At 44.0% G+C, this 15,003-nt stretch overlaps 1 protein-coding gene across 2 annotated transcripts in view; it reads left to right on the top strand.

Annotated features, from left to right (window-relative positions):
• The window catches only part of BCR (BCR activator of RhoGEF and GTPase), a 101,213-nt gene that overhangs the window by 58,621 nt on the left and 27,589 nt on the right, over positions 1-15,003 (top strand). For both annotated transcript variants that reach the window (XM_085238208.1, XM_085238207.1), the window contains 5 exons: positions 309-494; positions 3,948-4,055; positions 5,575-5,635; positions 6,537-6,589; positions 6,935-7,075. In XM_085238208.1, coding sequence (XP_085094334.1) covers positions 309-494; positions 3,948-4,055; positions 5,575-5,635; positions 6,537-6,589; positions 6,935-7,075 — 549 coding nt within the window. The remainder of the gene's footprint in view (positions 1-308; positions 495-3,947; positions 4,056-5,574; positions 5,636-6,536; positions 6,590-6,934; positions 7,076-15,003) is intronic.

Here is a 15,003-nt window from a genome sequence, read left to right as displayed (position 1 = left end):
GTGCAGGAGCACTGTCAGTATTCAGTGCTAAGTATTAGACACACTTCTCTACAGTTGGACAGAGATTGAGGAAACTGAGTGTGAAGTGATTTTAATCACGCTATTAATATCCTGGGAAGATCCACATACCAGAGGTGGCTGATATCCATGAGAGAATTTGCTAATGCCTAGCTTTCAGCAGTTGTGTGAATGCAAATATCACTTATTAATAGGCTGTAAAACAACTCTTTGGAAGTATGTTTTGTAATGTGGCAAGGGTGAATGTACTTGGTTTGCATGGTAATGGTTTCCTTCATCTCTCATTTCAGCCTATGAAGCCTTTGAAAGCAGCTGCCACCACCTCTCAGCCTGTGCTGACTAGTCAGCAGATTGAGACAATATTCTTCAAAGTGCCTGAGCTCTATGAGATCCACAAAGAATTCTATGATGGACTCTTTCCCCGAGTGCAGCAGTGGAGTCACCAGCAACGTGTCGGAGACCTCTTCCAAAAGCTGGTGAGTTGGCTACAGTCACCAAAGCTTCTCTTACCTCTCATTCATCTTACATGTGCTGCTACAGCTTCTTCTGGTGACTTTGCATGGACTGAAGGGATGGAAACCTGTCTCTGGAGTGAATGACAGGTTTCTAGCGTTGCCTTACTGTGGAAAGAATGGCTCTCAGTGCTGTTAATTACAGACTCCAACAAGTTACGATATTAATATAAATACAGTTTTACAGAAATGTTGAATCTCCAGGCTGTCTGCAGCATCATCAAACCATTTACTTTACAGGAAGATTGAGGAATGACAGTGTTTGTTCTCTCTCTCTCTCTTTTTTTTTTTTTTTACAGTCTTTTAACACCAAAAATAAGTATTTCTCCTCATTGCTGAGCTCCCTCACATGTATTTCCCTTTTCTCTATGGTGCTTTGCATCTACATTTTTTTATGGTGATTGCCTTTAGCTTTGCTTTTCTAGCACTATAGTGACTTTGATATTCCCCTTGCAGCTGAGATGATGCAGTCAGTCTGATTCTGAGACTTCTCCAAGCAGCCTCAACAAAATTCTCAGGCCGAAGTCATGTAAAGCGTATTCTAAGGTTGATTTAAAATTGCTGAGTTTCTGAGTCAGATGAAAAATTGTTTGCATTCTAGGAGATTCCTTTGGCCTCTTTTGCCTCTCCCCTAGTGCATGCAGAGAGCAAAGGGATTAAAAGGGCTGTTTTTTCCTTTTAGAAAAGAAAAGAATCTCTGCATTCCTGAGGTGCCTCTGATTCTCAGGGTAGGAGTGACATTCCAGTGAGGGGTTTATTGGATGGAGAGTGCTTTTTACCAGGGTCACTCAATTGTTAGCAGCTGTGTAGCCCAGTACCAGCACCACTGTGGAGCAGGGGGAGAAGGGCCTGGAAGGGGATGTTTTCCATGCATGCTGACAGCTCAAGATGAAAATATGGGAATCTGCTTTTTGCTGCCAGCATGTTTTAGCCAGAAGGGGTCAAGTTGATATCTTGGCCAGTAGCTCTGCATATGCAATTTAAGCATCTGGTTTAAGAAGAAAAAGCCAATTGCTTCTGGTTGCTGAAGCAAAGATATACATAGGTTATTCTGAAAGTAATGCCTCCTGTTTATTTCCATGAAAGCTACTGCTTCGTATGCACTCCCATGTCAGATGCCTTTCTGTCAGAATGCCCCTCTGCTCTCGTCTGTTGCACAGCAACAAGATGTAACAGAATATTGTTGGAAAGGTTCAACCTCTGCAGCTATTTAGGTCTTTGTTTAAGACCATTTCTTGCTGATGGTGGTTACAGGCCCTTCTGTGGCATTCTCATTTTTATCTTCCCTTGATTCTTGGGAATTTGTAACAGAATTGGTGGTTTTTTTGGATTAGTATTGGAAGCAAAGAAACAAATTGACCTGGTGCGGGCAACTGAGCTAGCTTAGTGGTTTTGGATTCTGATGGTTTGGTACAGAGTCAGTGGGAATTGTGAACTCTTTGCTGCATGAAGTAAAGCTCATTATTTTTGGCAGATGGGAGAGACAGCAAGATCATCAGGCATTAGAAGATATCTTTACAGGATATACATCAAATCTTTTGGAATAGATTGTTTAGTTGTGGTTGTGTTATGCAATTTGTTGATAAAGGCTGGAATCCTTGCTATTATCCTGAGGTCTCCTTGAATATAAACTTTCTTGAACATCTTATAAAATAAAGCAGTGTGGATTGAAGTTAGTGCATGTCACAAGTTCCAGAATTTCATGTGGTCTGGCACAAATAATCATCCATTTGCAGTGCCAATGGCTGTTATTTCACCTTTTTCACAGAATTACAGAATGGATACAGAGGGAGTGAAATGGGCTTCTCGTGCATGTGGAATATTTTGTACAATTTTTAGAAATAAATATTTCGCAAATGTTCTAATAGTTTTCAAGAATGGAAAACTTTTCACCAAAAAACAATTGGTTTTACCAAAGTTTATTTAGTTTTCATTATGCTCTTTTTAATTGAAAAAGGAAAAGCTCAAACTAGCATGAAAACTTGGGGAGCATTATTGGAAGATCAGTTTTTAATGGAAACGATGTTTTAATGACAGCATCTGTAGGGAAGAAAAACAAAGCCTATAGAGCCTGTTCAGGAGTAGCAGGAAATGAAAGAGCCACACAATAATGGAGAAACTCTAAAGCTCTGCCTTGTCATCTGGCATCATCCAAACCTGAGTGTCATAAGCCCTGCAGTAATTCTGACAGCTACTTCTTCAGGGATTTATGCCCCACTGGCAGCTGGGGCTGGGTCACCACTGGCAAAATGGGCACAATCTCTTTCAGCTTCAGTCATAAGCATGTTTTATGGTATGAGAGTTTAGACCAGCACCTAGTCTTTCAGTAAAATCTGCCATAGAGAATAGTCTCTGCTAGCTAAAGCTAACATTTGGTACAGCAAACGCTCTCCAGACAGTGCCTTTTTCTCATCCATCATCTCTTGCATAAAGCTCCAGAGAGAATGGAGAACACTGGTTATGGGAGAGCCACAGAGGAAAAGAGCACTGTCTGTGAGAAAGTTCCCTGCTCTGCCTGTTGTACCTCTTGGGCAAAGGGGAGCTGTAGAAGTGATAGGGTAAATGCAAGCTTTTCTGCTAACAGGCTGCTTTTAAATGGAGTCTTTTACAGCACCCCACCTATTGGCTCACTACTGACCACGCATTTGAGAGCACATTCAAGCTGTTGAGGTGTTTACAGCACAGCCTGTGCTGCTCCGCAACATAAAGACTGCTCTGCGATCCAGACAAGCTTGGAAGCTGCCCAGGGATTTCCTGAGCTGGATCTTTTGTTCTCTGGCACAAATATGGCTGCAGTTAATAAGTCAGAAAATGGGATCAGTGCTAGGGCTCAGTGATGATAGTGACTCATTACTGGACTCTGTTCTGTCTTTACCTGGACCTAAGTGCTGCAGTCACTGCCTTCACAAACAGATTGTGCTGCATTTCTTCTACATTTTCAGCATCTTCTGTCCTTATTACAGTGTTTGCTGATGCGTGTATAGTTTAATATCTGGTCTTGTTTTAGTGTGACCAGCATGTGTGCAAAAGCTCCAGCTAGTAGCTTACTGGGGTCACACTTGTGCTGTTTGGCTGCATCATTCCTGTCTGATTCATATTTTGTGGCAAACATCCAGCAGTTCCAGTTACATCAATGAGCTAAAATATTAATAGATACTAATCTGGCAGTTCAGAAGGGAAAAATAGATGGCAGTAATAAAGATGTGTCATCCTCACAGGCCAGTAAGTGAATCTGTTCAGGATATCTGGAGTTGGCTGTATGGAAGACCTGCTCTGTTAAAAAGTTAGAGACGCCTGCTCAGTATTCCCTGTGATTCTTTGTTGTGAAGGAACATGACCTGATCATTAGATACTCAATCTGGCCATCCCAAACTCGTCTTCCTCAGCATTTATTTGATTTTGTTTTGCTTCCTGCAGGCCAGCCAGCTGGGAGTGTACCGGGCCTTTGTGGATAACTATGAAGTTGCCATGGAGACAGCAGAGAAATGCTGCCAAGCCAATGCTCAGTTTGCTGAAATCTCTGAGGTAATGTCACGGTATTCAGACACATGAGCCATCTGAATCTGACTAATACCCTGCAGTGTCACTTATCTATTCTCCAACAATCTTTGCAGCCCTGACTTCTGGAGCAGTTATGAGCTCCCTTAGACTCACCGCTTCAGCTTGCATTCTTACAGTGATTTATATTTTGGGCTAATAGAGGTTATCCTACAGACTGCCTTTACGTGCTGTCCCTACCCAGGAAGTCTTGTTGTAACAACTGACATTCCTGTGAGCTTTTCAGTGCTGTGCCACCTGCATGCATTTCTAGAGGGAAAGTTGTTTTTTGAGCTTCTCAAATATTGCTCTTCCTAATGATTATGCTGACTGCATGTAAAAAAGCCATCTTTAATGGCTTGCATTATGTCTATCAGTGGAATTGCAGGCTTCACTGGTTTGGAGAAGAGGAGAGAAAATTCTGTTTAAAATGGCAAGTGCATTAAGTGTAATCTAGATTATTTACCAGCTGCTCTGATTTCCTCTAAGAGGAGTACTTTGTGTCAAAATATTTTGAAGACTTTTTGCAGGCTTCCCAGGCCACCAGCTTTGCCTGCAGTGCATGGTCTCCTTAACTGTTTGCATTGCACTGATCATATCTTGAAGAACTCAGTTGCCAAGAAAACGTGTACTTCATATCCATATCCTTAAAAACAAGCAAATAAATAATCAGAGCTGAATAACACTGATGGTGTTTATTGCTCTGAAAAAGCTATTGAGTACATTCAATATTGCACACCCCTTTTAGATTTTTATGATAAAGAGGTAAAATGGAACATTCCTTCTGTGAAACAAGGGAAGCAAGTCTTGCCTGTTGGGTCTGATGTACTGCTCAACAGAGTGCAAGTTCTTTTATTTTCTCCTTTACTGAGGGTTTCCATTGGGTTCTGATCCTTTGTCTGACCACTTCTTTGCTCCTGTGGTGTCAGCTTATTAGCAGAGTAGCTTCCTCTGCGCTTCCTTTTCTCTCGGTACTGAAATGTATTCCGCAGAGTTTCCCATTTATTAACAGTAGCAAAAAAGAAAAGTCACAGGCATTGTTCCTTTTCTGTTGTGAAAGACAGCTGACTTCTCCAAGATCACCTAGCTCTGGGCATAGATAAGTATAATCAGGGGGTGCTAAATCCCAATCCTGTACTTTATTTATTGGTGGTGTGTACATGCTGTGACAATGACTGCATTGTTATGGACATGCCTTTCTCTTGCAGGTGATTAAAAATTCTACCATCCCTATGTTGCTGTAGGTAGTTCCCTCTTTTGTTGCTTCTCTATTGATGTGAACTCCTAAGAAATCTGATTATTATTTGAGATGTGTAGGTGCCTTTGTCACAGCAATGGTGAAATTATCAAGAAAACAGGCATATTTTTTCCTTGATTTGAACTGTGACAGGGCTGTCCTCCAGTCATTCTTTGGCCCTTCTTTGGAAGAACAGATAGTCTCTTACATTCCCATGTGATATTTCAAGGTGATTGACCATCTGCTACGTGGGTTTTCTTTTTCTTTTAGAATCTAAAGGCTAGAAGCACAAAGGAATCTAAAGATCAGACGACGAAAAATTCCTTGGAAAGTGAGTGATCCATGCAGAGGATACTGGTTTGTCAGGACTGCGTGGGGGCTGTTGCCAAGCCTCCACTCACTTCTTCTTTTTAAATGTTGGAAGGTTGTGGAGTCTCTGTTGGCTTTACATGGGAAATCAGTTCCCTTTTGCTAAGTAGTAGAGCTTCTGCATAGTAAATTGCATGCATGCATGGGTGAGCTCCTGCCCAGCTTAAACCTGATGAGTCCCTTTGGGCATAACCAGGCTAACCAAAGGACTGCTGTGTTCTTAAGAAAACATCTACTACCCAATGTTAGCACAATCAGCTTAGAAGTAATTGCTCTATTTTTTTGCCTTCTCTAGAGAGCTTGGTCAAGCTCAGTTCTCATTCTGCTTGCCTTTACATGTATACATAGTAAAGATAAGCTGTTATATGAAGCTTCCATAATGATTAATGTAAAAGCCAATCCCCTTCCTTTTTTGGCCTATTATCAGGGTTTGGAAGCACTCAACAGTGTCATGCTGAACTCCAGAAGGAGGGATGCACTGCCAACCTTTCAGGGACCTCCTTGGCAACTTTAAGAGTGCAAGGCCCGATTCTGACCTGTGGGACGAGGCAGGTTGCCAGGAAATTGTTGCAAGTTTGCCATGCTGTTTGCAGTTGTTTTGTACCACCTTGTGTGCTCCTCATCCACTGTGTGACAGAGTATGCTCACAAGTGGGTATTTGTTTGCTGTAGAGCATGTTTATTTCCTCTGTGTGTTCATGTGTATTTTACTGGCTGTGTAGCACATTAACCTTGGAGAAGAGTTTCTAGTACCTCATCAGTTAATAAACTGTGCCTGTATGCTCAGTGGCATTGGACAAGTTGTTCTGTGAGGGCTGCATTTAGGTACCTCTTTTTTATGTTCTTGCTGCGTTTTTTTCACAGCTCTGCTATACAAGCCAGTGGATCGAGTGACTCGCAGCACGCTTGTACTGCATGTAAGTATCTGAAGGGCAGCTTTCCAACTTTTCTCCCATTTCCTATTTTCTTTTCCTGTCGTGTTTCCCACTGAGCTGCAGGACTGCAAAAACTAAGCTGCTATGCTGCATAGGAGCCTCTTCTGTTTACACTGAGGAGAGGGAGCCCATGGTACCCTGGAAGCTCTCAGTGGTGTTACAAAGTGCAAAGTTGTCATTTCTCTTCCTTGTAGTTACCGCCTTACTCTAGCCTGTAAGAAGCCGTGGAGTATCTTCTCCGATGGCTTCAGTTGGGAGCTTAGGTCTGGGGCACTACTTTCCAGTGCTGCTCGTGATTCTGTTCTTCGCTTGTGTTCTTGGTGGCAGGATTTGCTCAAGCACACTCCAGTGAGCCACCCGGATCATCCACTCCTGCAGGATGCCCTGCGGATCTCGCAGAACTTCCTTTCCAGCATCAATGAGGAGATCACTCCTCGTCGGCAGTCCATGACTGTAAAGAAGGGGGAGGTGAGTCTTCCTGCTTCCATTATTTTCTCAGTTCCTAAATACTGGTTGTACCTTTGTGGAGCAGACTGGGAACCTGAGCTACTCATTTGTTTGTTGCTAAGAAACAGTTTATGCAGTGTCCTTGTTTTCTAAAGGATATTGTACAGCTCCTCTCTGTTTTCTGCTAGGAAAACAGTTTGGAAACCAAGAGGAAAAGAATGATTAGAGTTTCGTCCTTAGCACTTTTTTAATGATTTGTCATACATCATTTCTATGATGCATAGTTATGCAGTAAATGTATTTTACCTGTAAACACAAACCGAACAGGAAGCCTAGAAAGAGAAAAAGATGAGGAATTATCAGAAATCATAACAGGTTAGGAAATGCTATGTTCTAAATATTAATTCATGCCATAAAACTTATTTTTTTGCATCCTCATTTCTAAAGAACAATATTGTGAATGGGACAAGGAAGCAAAACAAATGAAATGGGCTGGGAAAGCTAAGGGAGATGTTAAAATCCTGTAGGTGTGGTACAATTCTTCTCAGCTCTGTTATGAGTTTGAATATGCCCAAGAAGCTCTAAGATGTGGGGTTCCCTTACCTGCATGTCATGCTGTGCAAGGAAGGCATAAACCTACACAGCAGTAAACTTCTGTGTTCCTCAATGGGCTCAATTCATATGCCTTGTAATTTCATTAGACGACAGTTCAGTCCTTCCTGATGAGGGCACACCGGTACTGACAGAAGTACTAAGAGACAGGAGGATGTAGGATACTGGACAAAAGGGAGGTGCAGCTCAAATAATAAATTTGTAAGAGGAATTGTGGCAGCATGCTGAAGACACTGGCTGATCAAAAGTGACCCAAATTACCCTGTACAAAAACATCTCTTACAAATCCCAGAAGATTGTTAACGTACCACAAACCTTCAAGATGTATTCCCAAATCCTGTCAGCTAAACATGCTTGCTTTTAGCTGTTAAACTGATATCAGCTGATGAAGATCACTAGAAGCTACAGTACTGGAAATTAGGTGAACTGTTCATCTGCAACTCTTGCTCCTATTCTCATTTTGTTAACTGAGGAAGGCTGCAGCTGAGCAGAGGGGAGACTGAGCAATTGAAAGCTGAGATGGAAGCTCAAACGTCAGTCACCAGGGCCTGGAGATAGTAGACAGCCTCATTAAAGTGGATGCTGATTGAGTCACAGCAGAAATTGCAGGCTGGAATGTCCCCGTGCAGGGGAGGGAGCACTTTGTGTTCTCCGGTTGTCTGTCAGCATCTCAATGAGGGATGCAGGCTTTGGAAAGTGTCATGCAGAATCCTAATGAAGTGCCAGTGCGCAGGCAGCGGGGCTGGCTTGGGAGGATTATCCTGATGATCTCTTTTCGGAGCAATATGTTTGTCAGATCTTACAAAGCAGGAAGGAGGAGGCCTGCTGGAATTGTGCACAGCAGGCCTGTTCACAAGCTCAGTGGTCCTCTAGTGCTTTTGTGTGTGATGGAGGGAGAGTGCATATTGAGGGATAGGGCTGTAGGTGTGCTGGAGGAAACTGGAACCCTTTGTGCTCTGCCTCACTGCACACTGCTTGTACTGAGCCTAGGGAAGAAAAGAACTTGCTTCTGATGCTTCCCTGTTTGTCTTCCACTTTGAGAGGCTGAATGTGGATACTTTCTCCAGTTGTTAAGACTATTCCACGTTCTTTCAAATCACTATCTGTCTGGGATGTAGCTATGTTCGTTCTTTGCACAATAATCCAGAGGCAGAAGCAGGCTTCCAACTGCTTTGTGTGGGTTAGTGATAGGTGTTGCTTCCTACAGGCTACTCACCTTGGGGTCATAGCTGGGTTTTGTTTATGCCTGTACATTTTTCCTTTTCTCCTCCCACTCCCCTTGCTTATGCTTCCCCTGGGGTGACAGGACAGTGTGCAGTTTGCATTTCCTAATTGACTACCCTCAATACATAATGCATTTTTTTATTTTAATGAATCACCAGCTTGCTTTGATAATTTTTTTGTATTATTATTTGTCTTACTCCCCTTTGAAATTTCCTTGGTGAAAAGGAAGGAGGGAAAACAGCATTTTCCCCTCATGTATTGCTTAGGTGCTGATCTCAGTTATCTTTTTTCCCCAGTCCTTGCCTTTTATGCAGAGTATGTTTCCTCCTTGGGGTGCATCATGGGGAGGAGTCAAATCTCCTTTTCTCCAGCTCTTTTTTTCAGAATCTCTTTGAACTGAGGAAAGCAGCGAGTGGCTAATCTCCCTAGTGACAGGCTGCTAAGAAGAGTGCAGGTCAAACATAGAACAAGCTCATGAACAGTCTTGATCTCTTTTACAAAAGGTGGTTCCTGCTCTGTGAGCGTTGGCTCACACTGATCTGCCTGCTGCCTTCCTGAATGACATCAGATATTGTTCCTGCACATAGCATCCAAGTCCTGTTTTTCAGGGCAGGTTTTTTTTCTAATTCTGGGTTTATGTGAACTGAAAGTTTTCTGTGATGCACGAACATCATTTAATCTGCTGGAGCTGAATGAGTATTTCAGTTAGTGCGAGGAGATGAATGCAAAGGGAGTAAAATCATTCACTGCAGAGACAGAAGGGGCTGTAACAGGAAAGGGAGGATCGATTGGGCTAAGCCTACAAGCCAGGATGGAGGGAATACTGCACATAGTTTGGCCCATGCTGCTGGTCAGGCTAACAATAACTGCAGTTCTTTGTTCTGTGGTTTGCTAGGGACTGCTGGTACAGAGGATCCAGGATAGCACCAGCCCTGTCCTGTTTGGTTTGTGAGTGGTTCAGTCAATGCAGTTGTTTGGTGTTTGGGAAGGCAGCAGTGGCCCTGAGGCTGAATTTAACTAGCAGAGCATTGGAGTCCTTGCTGAGGAGAAGGATGCATCGTGTCCCTCCATGATCTGCAGAAGGGTTTGAATATGTCCTCATAACAAGACTCCAAAGGAAAGGCAGAAGTGTGGGGAGGAGTAAAGACTTTGCAATTTTTGATGGCTCCTCTGGTCTTGCCTGGAGAATTTCAGGTCCAGCTCTCTCAGGAATGGTTTGAGCCTTTTGTAGCTGGCAGCACAAGGGAGCCAGGAGGAATTCACTGAAGGCTTTTTCCAGACTTTTGAATCTGTCTCCCTTCAACCTGATCTGTGCCATTCTCTCGCTGCTCCTTTTCTTCCCAGCTTATACTTCTATAATTTTACTTCTTCGCTTTTTTGATATTTTATCTGCAGATATCCACTTTACCAACTCAAAAAATCAGTTTCACAAAAGGAGGGAAGAGGGGTCTGCATAGCACGGTACCCTTTGACTCAGAAAGGGAATATGAGAATCTTGCACCCCATAAGACCATGGAGCAGTCCTTTTATTTGCTCACTGCTGACCCTTCTCCTCTGTTCTTTCATCTTTAATAGGAAACCTATTTAACGTTTTATAGGGGTTGGTTCCTTAGACAAGCAGGAAAATAAGTGCTTTGAGATGAAGTATGTACAAATATTATATGCCAGAAGGGAGGGAGTTATAGCCCTTCCAGACTTATTAACAAACGAGCTCTGCAGATTGCATCTTTCTTCTCAGCTGAACCTAGATGCAAATGACTGTTGGAGCGTGTGTCATCTTTCCCTGCCAAGATTTGTGCTTCCAGCCAATTCGGTCCATTCTTGTAAAGCAGAGGTTAACAAAGCTGCAGAATTCATTTGGTAGATGTGTGTCCCTTCCTTGGCTTCAGCTCATCTCGTGCTCTTCGCAGGGTGTTGTTTCAGAATAGTTCAAACTAATCAGAGTGGTGGTGGCTGCCATTCTGTCTCACCCATGGCTGAACACTCCTACTTTCTTTGAAGTGTTAGCACTGGGATTTGTGTGATCACACAGTGGTATGGAGGGATGGAGCTACCTGAAAACTAAGCCATTTTTTTAGTTTTGGGTCACTCTGCTGGCTGAGTAGCTTAGTGTCTGTTATCCTCAGCACCAGTCTTTATGCAAAGAGCGCAGACAGGCTGTTCCTTCTGGAAATAAGACCCCCAAATCACATTTTGTATCAGCTTATGCTGCTGTGGACCTTCCCCTCCTGCCTGGAGAGATTGTTGGCAGACTGCTGTAACACGTGCCTAAACAAAGCTTGTAACTGCAGGCAAGAAACTGGATATCATTCCTTTAGGCTTCAGTTTGACTTAGAGTAGGAGAGGAGGTTGGCAAGGGAGCAGAAGTGCAAAGTAAAGCCTTTGGAAAGTTGAGGACTAAGCCTAGATGCAGGCAGGCATGCACAGCTCAAGGCCTGGTGCCTACTTCTTCCAGAGCCTTTGGACAGGTGTTGACAGTAGAATACTTAAAAAATACTCTTGGATGCTTCACACTCTGCCTCACAGCTGGAGTCAGAGAGCTTCTGGTGACAGAAGCTTGGGAGGAAAAAAAAAAGAAAAAAAAGCTACTAAATATGCAAAAAGCAGCCAATTTATCTCTCCAAGCACAGAATCCCTTAATTCTACAATGCTGGTCTTGAAACATGCACACACACAAGGAATCATTTTCTTCCTACGCTCTGCAGAAAGCCAAACCACTCTTCCTCACTGACATATGCCAATACCCATCTTCTGCTTTTACCCTTCTCCTCCTGCATCACACATGTTCCAGTCCTTCCGGGAGCTCTCACCCACGCACGCTGCTGCTGTCACCACGTCGGATGAGCTCTTTGCTTGGCTGTCACGTGAGGAGATGGCCCTTTGTACAGCTGTGGTTTTGGATGAATATATTTTGAAATTCCACTTCTTGTAATGTGTCTCAGGCTGATCTTCTGCCACGCTTCTTGGAGTTAAACAGTGCACGACAGCAGAAGGATTTGTCCTTTACAAATAGCACAAAAACACTGTAGAATGAATAGATGAGCACGTTGGTAGCAGAGGAGGTGCTCAGTGGCACAGGTAAGAGGACAGCAATAGGCAGTCCAAAGAGGATATCAAAGCACTGAAGGACATAAAGGGAGAGCTCTTCTGTTTGGAACACAGAGATAGGGGTGAGAAAAAAAGCAGCTAAAAACATGAAAAAGAAAGCAAGGACTAGATAGGAGACTTGGATCTTGTACTGAACCAATATAGGAGCATAGCAAAAGCCTCTGGAAGGCGACAGTTTGCCCAGGCCCTGTTTGAGAGGTAAAGACTGTACTAATTCACTCTATAATGATATGAAGTAAGAAGTTTTTCTCTAGATGTCCTGGAAAGTCTTTCAGCATCTGAACTGAACACCTGCTAGTCTTGGGGCTGTTTGTAGGACACATGGAGTCCCTTCGCCACCGCACTGCCACTCTGATACTAAGCCCATGCTTTGTTGGATGTTTCCTTGGTGCTTCTGTAATCTATAGTGATTTCGGGATATTTTAGGAACCTTTAACACCTTCTATAACCTTAGCAAATAGTGTAACTTCAGAAACAAATTGAGAGAGATGGTCTCCCAACACATGTTGTATGTGACATACAATTCCATAGGACCGTTCATTCAGATAAAAGACCTCATGTTTTGGGAGACTATTTAACCAAAGGCTAGCAAAGGAACAGCTCTTGGTGCCCTCGGGAGAGAGTTAACCAATATAGACTTTGGTTCCCAAAATGCTAGGTATGACCTATGGAACTGAGGTGGTATGTGTACCTGACAGGCACAAGTGCTGCCTATGGGGACCTCTGGCTTCCCCAGGGTGTGGGGTAGGATGGGCTGACTCATGCAGGAGGTCAGAAAGGTGCCTTGTGCTCCCTGGCAGTGGGGCTTGGCAGGGATCTGGTAAGCCAGTTGGGAAATCCTTTTATTGTTTCCCTCTGACCTGCTGAACCCTCCTGGCAAGTTGACTCATTTGCAACAAAGGATGTGACCCGTTGCTGGAAGTGCTCCTCCTCAGCTCCACTGATGCTGAGCAGCTTGGTGCACGCTTGTTGTGGCCAGCCCTAATGAAAGTCCTGTTTTCCCAGAGAAGCTGGTAGTTAGACCTAATATCAAGCTCCACACCCTTGTGAGGATGCATTTCCTGACTTGACCCCCAAACTCTTTTTCCTCTCCTCTCCTCCCTAAATCCTTGGTTGCTCATTGTGGTAGTATACCTTTGCTCCAAAGGGGAAGCTTTCTAAACTAGCTCCTCAGTGAGAAGAAATGAATGACAGCTCTGGGAAGCTTAGTATTTTCCTGAGTGGCTGACTAATATACATCCCTTTCACCTCTTTACTTCTGTTCCAGGCAAGCTTAGGAAGTATATCTTGTCTTCTTTCCACCCAGCTCTGTTTCTGAGAGAACCTGCTGCCAAAGACTTTTGCTGCCTCATGGATGCACTGTGTCTTGTCAATCTGGACATTCATACCCCAGAGTGCCAGCCAAAAGAAACTCATTCCAACAAGTGGTACCTTAGTCCCAGATGGGAAGTACAAAGGCTTTTAAATCACACCCCTGATTTGGCATTGTGTAGCTGAGTTTTCTGCTTGGATTTTAGTGAGATGTGGGACAGATAGCATGACTGCTTGGAGAAAGTCTGCCTGGATGATGGCAGCCAAAGACTGCGAATTTAGAAGGCAGAAAGAGGGGTCACCTATGTGGAACCAGGAAGGCCGGGTGGAGGCTTGCTGCAGGGTTTGCTGATGGACTCTTCTTACTTTGTGGAGGCTTGACACTAAGGCCTGCAGTTACTGTTCCCTCTGCATAGGCTTCCCTTCACTGGAGGAAATGCTTACCTTCAAATTACTGTGGTTTAGGTGAACAATAAGCAGAGGTTGGGCAGGCAACAAGAAGCTATTCTCATTGCCCCAAAGGAGCTGAGCTGAGTTGCAGCATAATTAATATGCATCAGATTTAGCAGCCCGAAATCAGGTTTTGGGCTTATTCACAAAATCTCTTTCCCTGCTTTATTATTGCTCCCAAAAGAAATTCTTTGCAGCTGTGGAGAGTGTTTTTGCTACTGCCAACATGCCTCCTCCTTCTTATTTATTTGTTTTCAAAGCTGGATGTTTTTAGTTTCCTGCCTACCTAGGATTTGTTCATCGGGCAGGAGTGGGGAGCTGTGTGCAAGTGCACATCAATGCAAGCAGGCCTTCCCTCCAAAACCACTGAGGAGAAACCAGGAGGATCATGCCTACAAATTAAATATTAATGTATGTATGGGCCTTCCAGAGCCTGAATCACTGCTGGATGCTGCATCTTCACAGACCTGTGCCCAGAGATGGTGCAACAGTCTGCTAGGGAGCAGTACTGATGGTACTACGGAAAAGGTGCAGCTTTTGCTCACTGAATCCTGGGGCCTTTGTGTGGTGGCAGGCAGACCCAAGGTGAGATGCTGACGTGCTATCTGTACTTCAGCAGCTTGTGGCTGCAAGCTGCAGACAGGAAAATGCAGACCCTTAGTCTGTGTCAGGAAGTTTAGGGCATTCTAGAACAGACTAGAAACAAGAACTGTGACTGCAAGGACATTTATCGCCTGTGTTTCTTGCCATGCTGCCTGCTGGGGCTGATGTGGTTTATTTTCATTTTGGAGAACCAGGGTGGGACGGATGGTAGGAGGAAGGAGGAGGAGTGTGGGGGTTTGCACTCCCACACCCTCTGCAGTAAACGTGCTTAAGGCTTGTTAAGTCATGCAGCAAGTAAAACCCGTGAGGCATAACGCTGAGAAACTGAGGCATGAATTCTGGTTTGGATGTCTTGACCTTGCTGAGGTTAACTGCTTTCCTATTGCACACTGCTGAGCAGCTGAGCAGGGCTGCCTCTTGGCAAAGGATAGATTTTGCATTTGAGTTTCCTGCAGAGATGCTTGTCCTACTGACAAGTCGTGCGTGGGCCTGGAGAAGGCTGACAGTGACAGAGCAGAAGGGGGTGTTGTTGGTTTGCACTGAGCAATGTGAGCTGATCTCTCCTATCTCCAACCATGGTGCTGTCTTGGCATGTACAGTGTGTGTAATGTCATTCATTGGTGTCAGCAGCCATCCTCCTA

Source organism: Meleagris gallopavo, chromosome 17 (genome assembly GCF_905368555.1).
Source record: "Meleagris gallopavo chromosome 17, MGAL_WU_HG_1.1, whole genome shotgun sequence".
Taxonomy (NCBI): Eukaryota; Metazoa; Chordata; class Aves; order Galliformes; family Phasianidae; genus Meleagris; species Meleagris gallopavo.
Note: the sequence above shows the minus strand (reverse complement) of the source record. Positions and strands in the feature narration are given on the sequence as shown.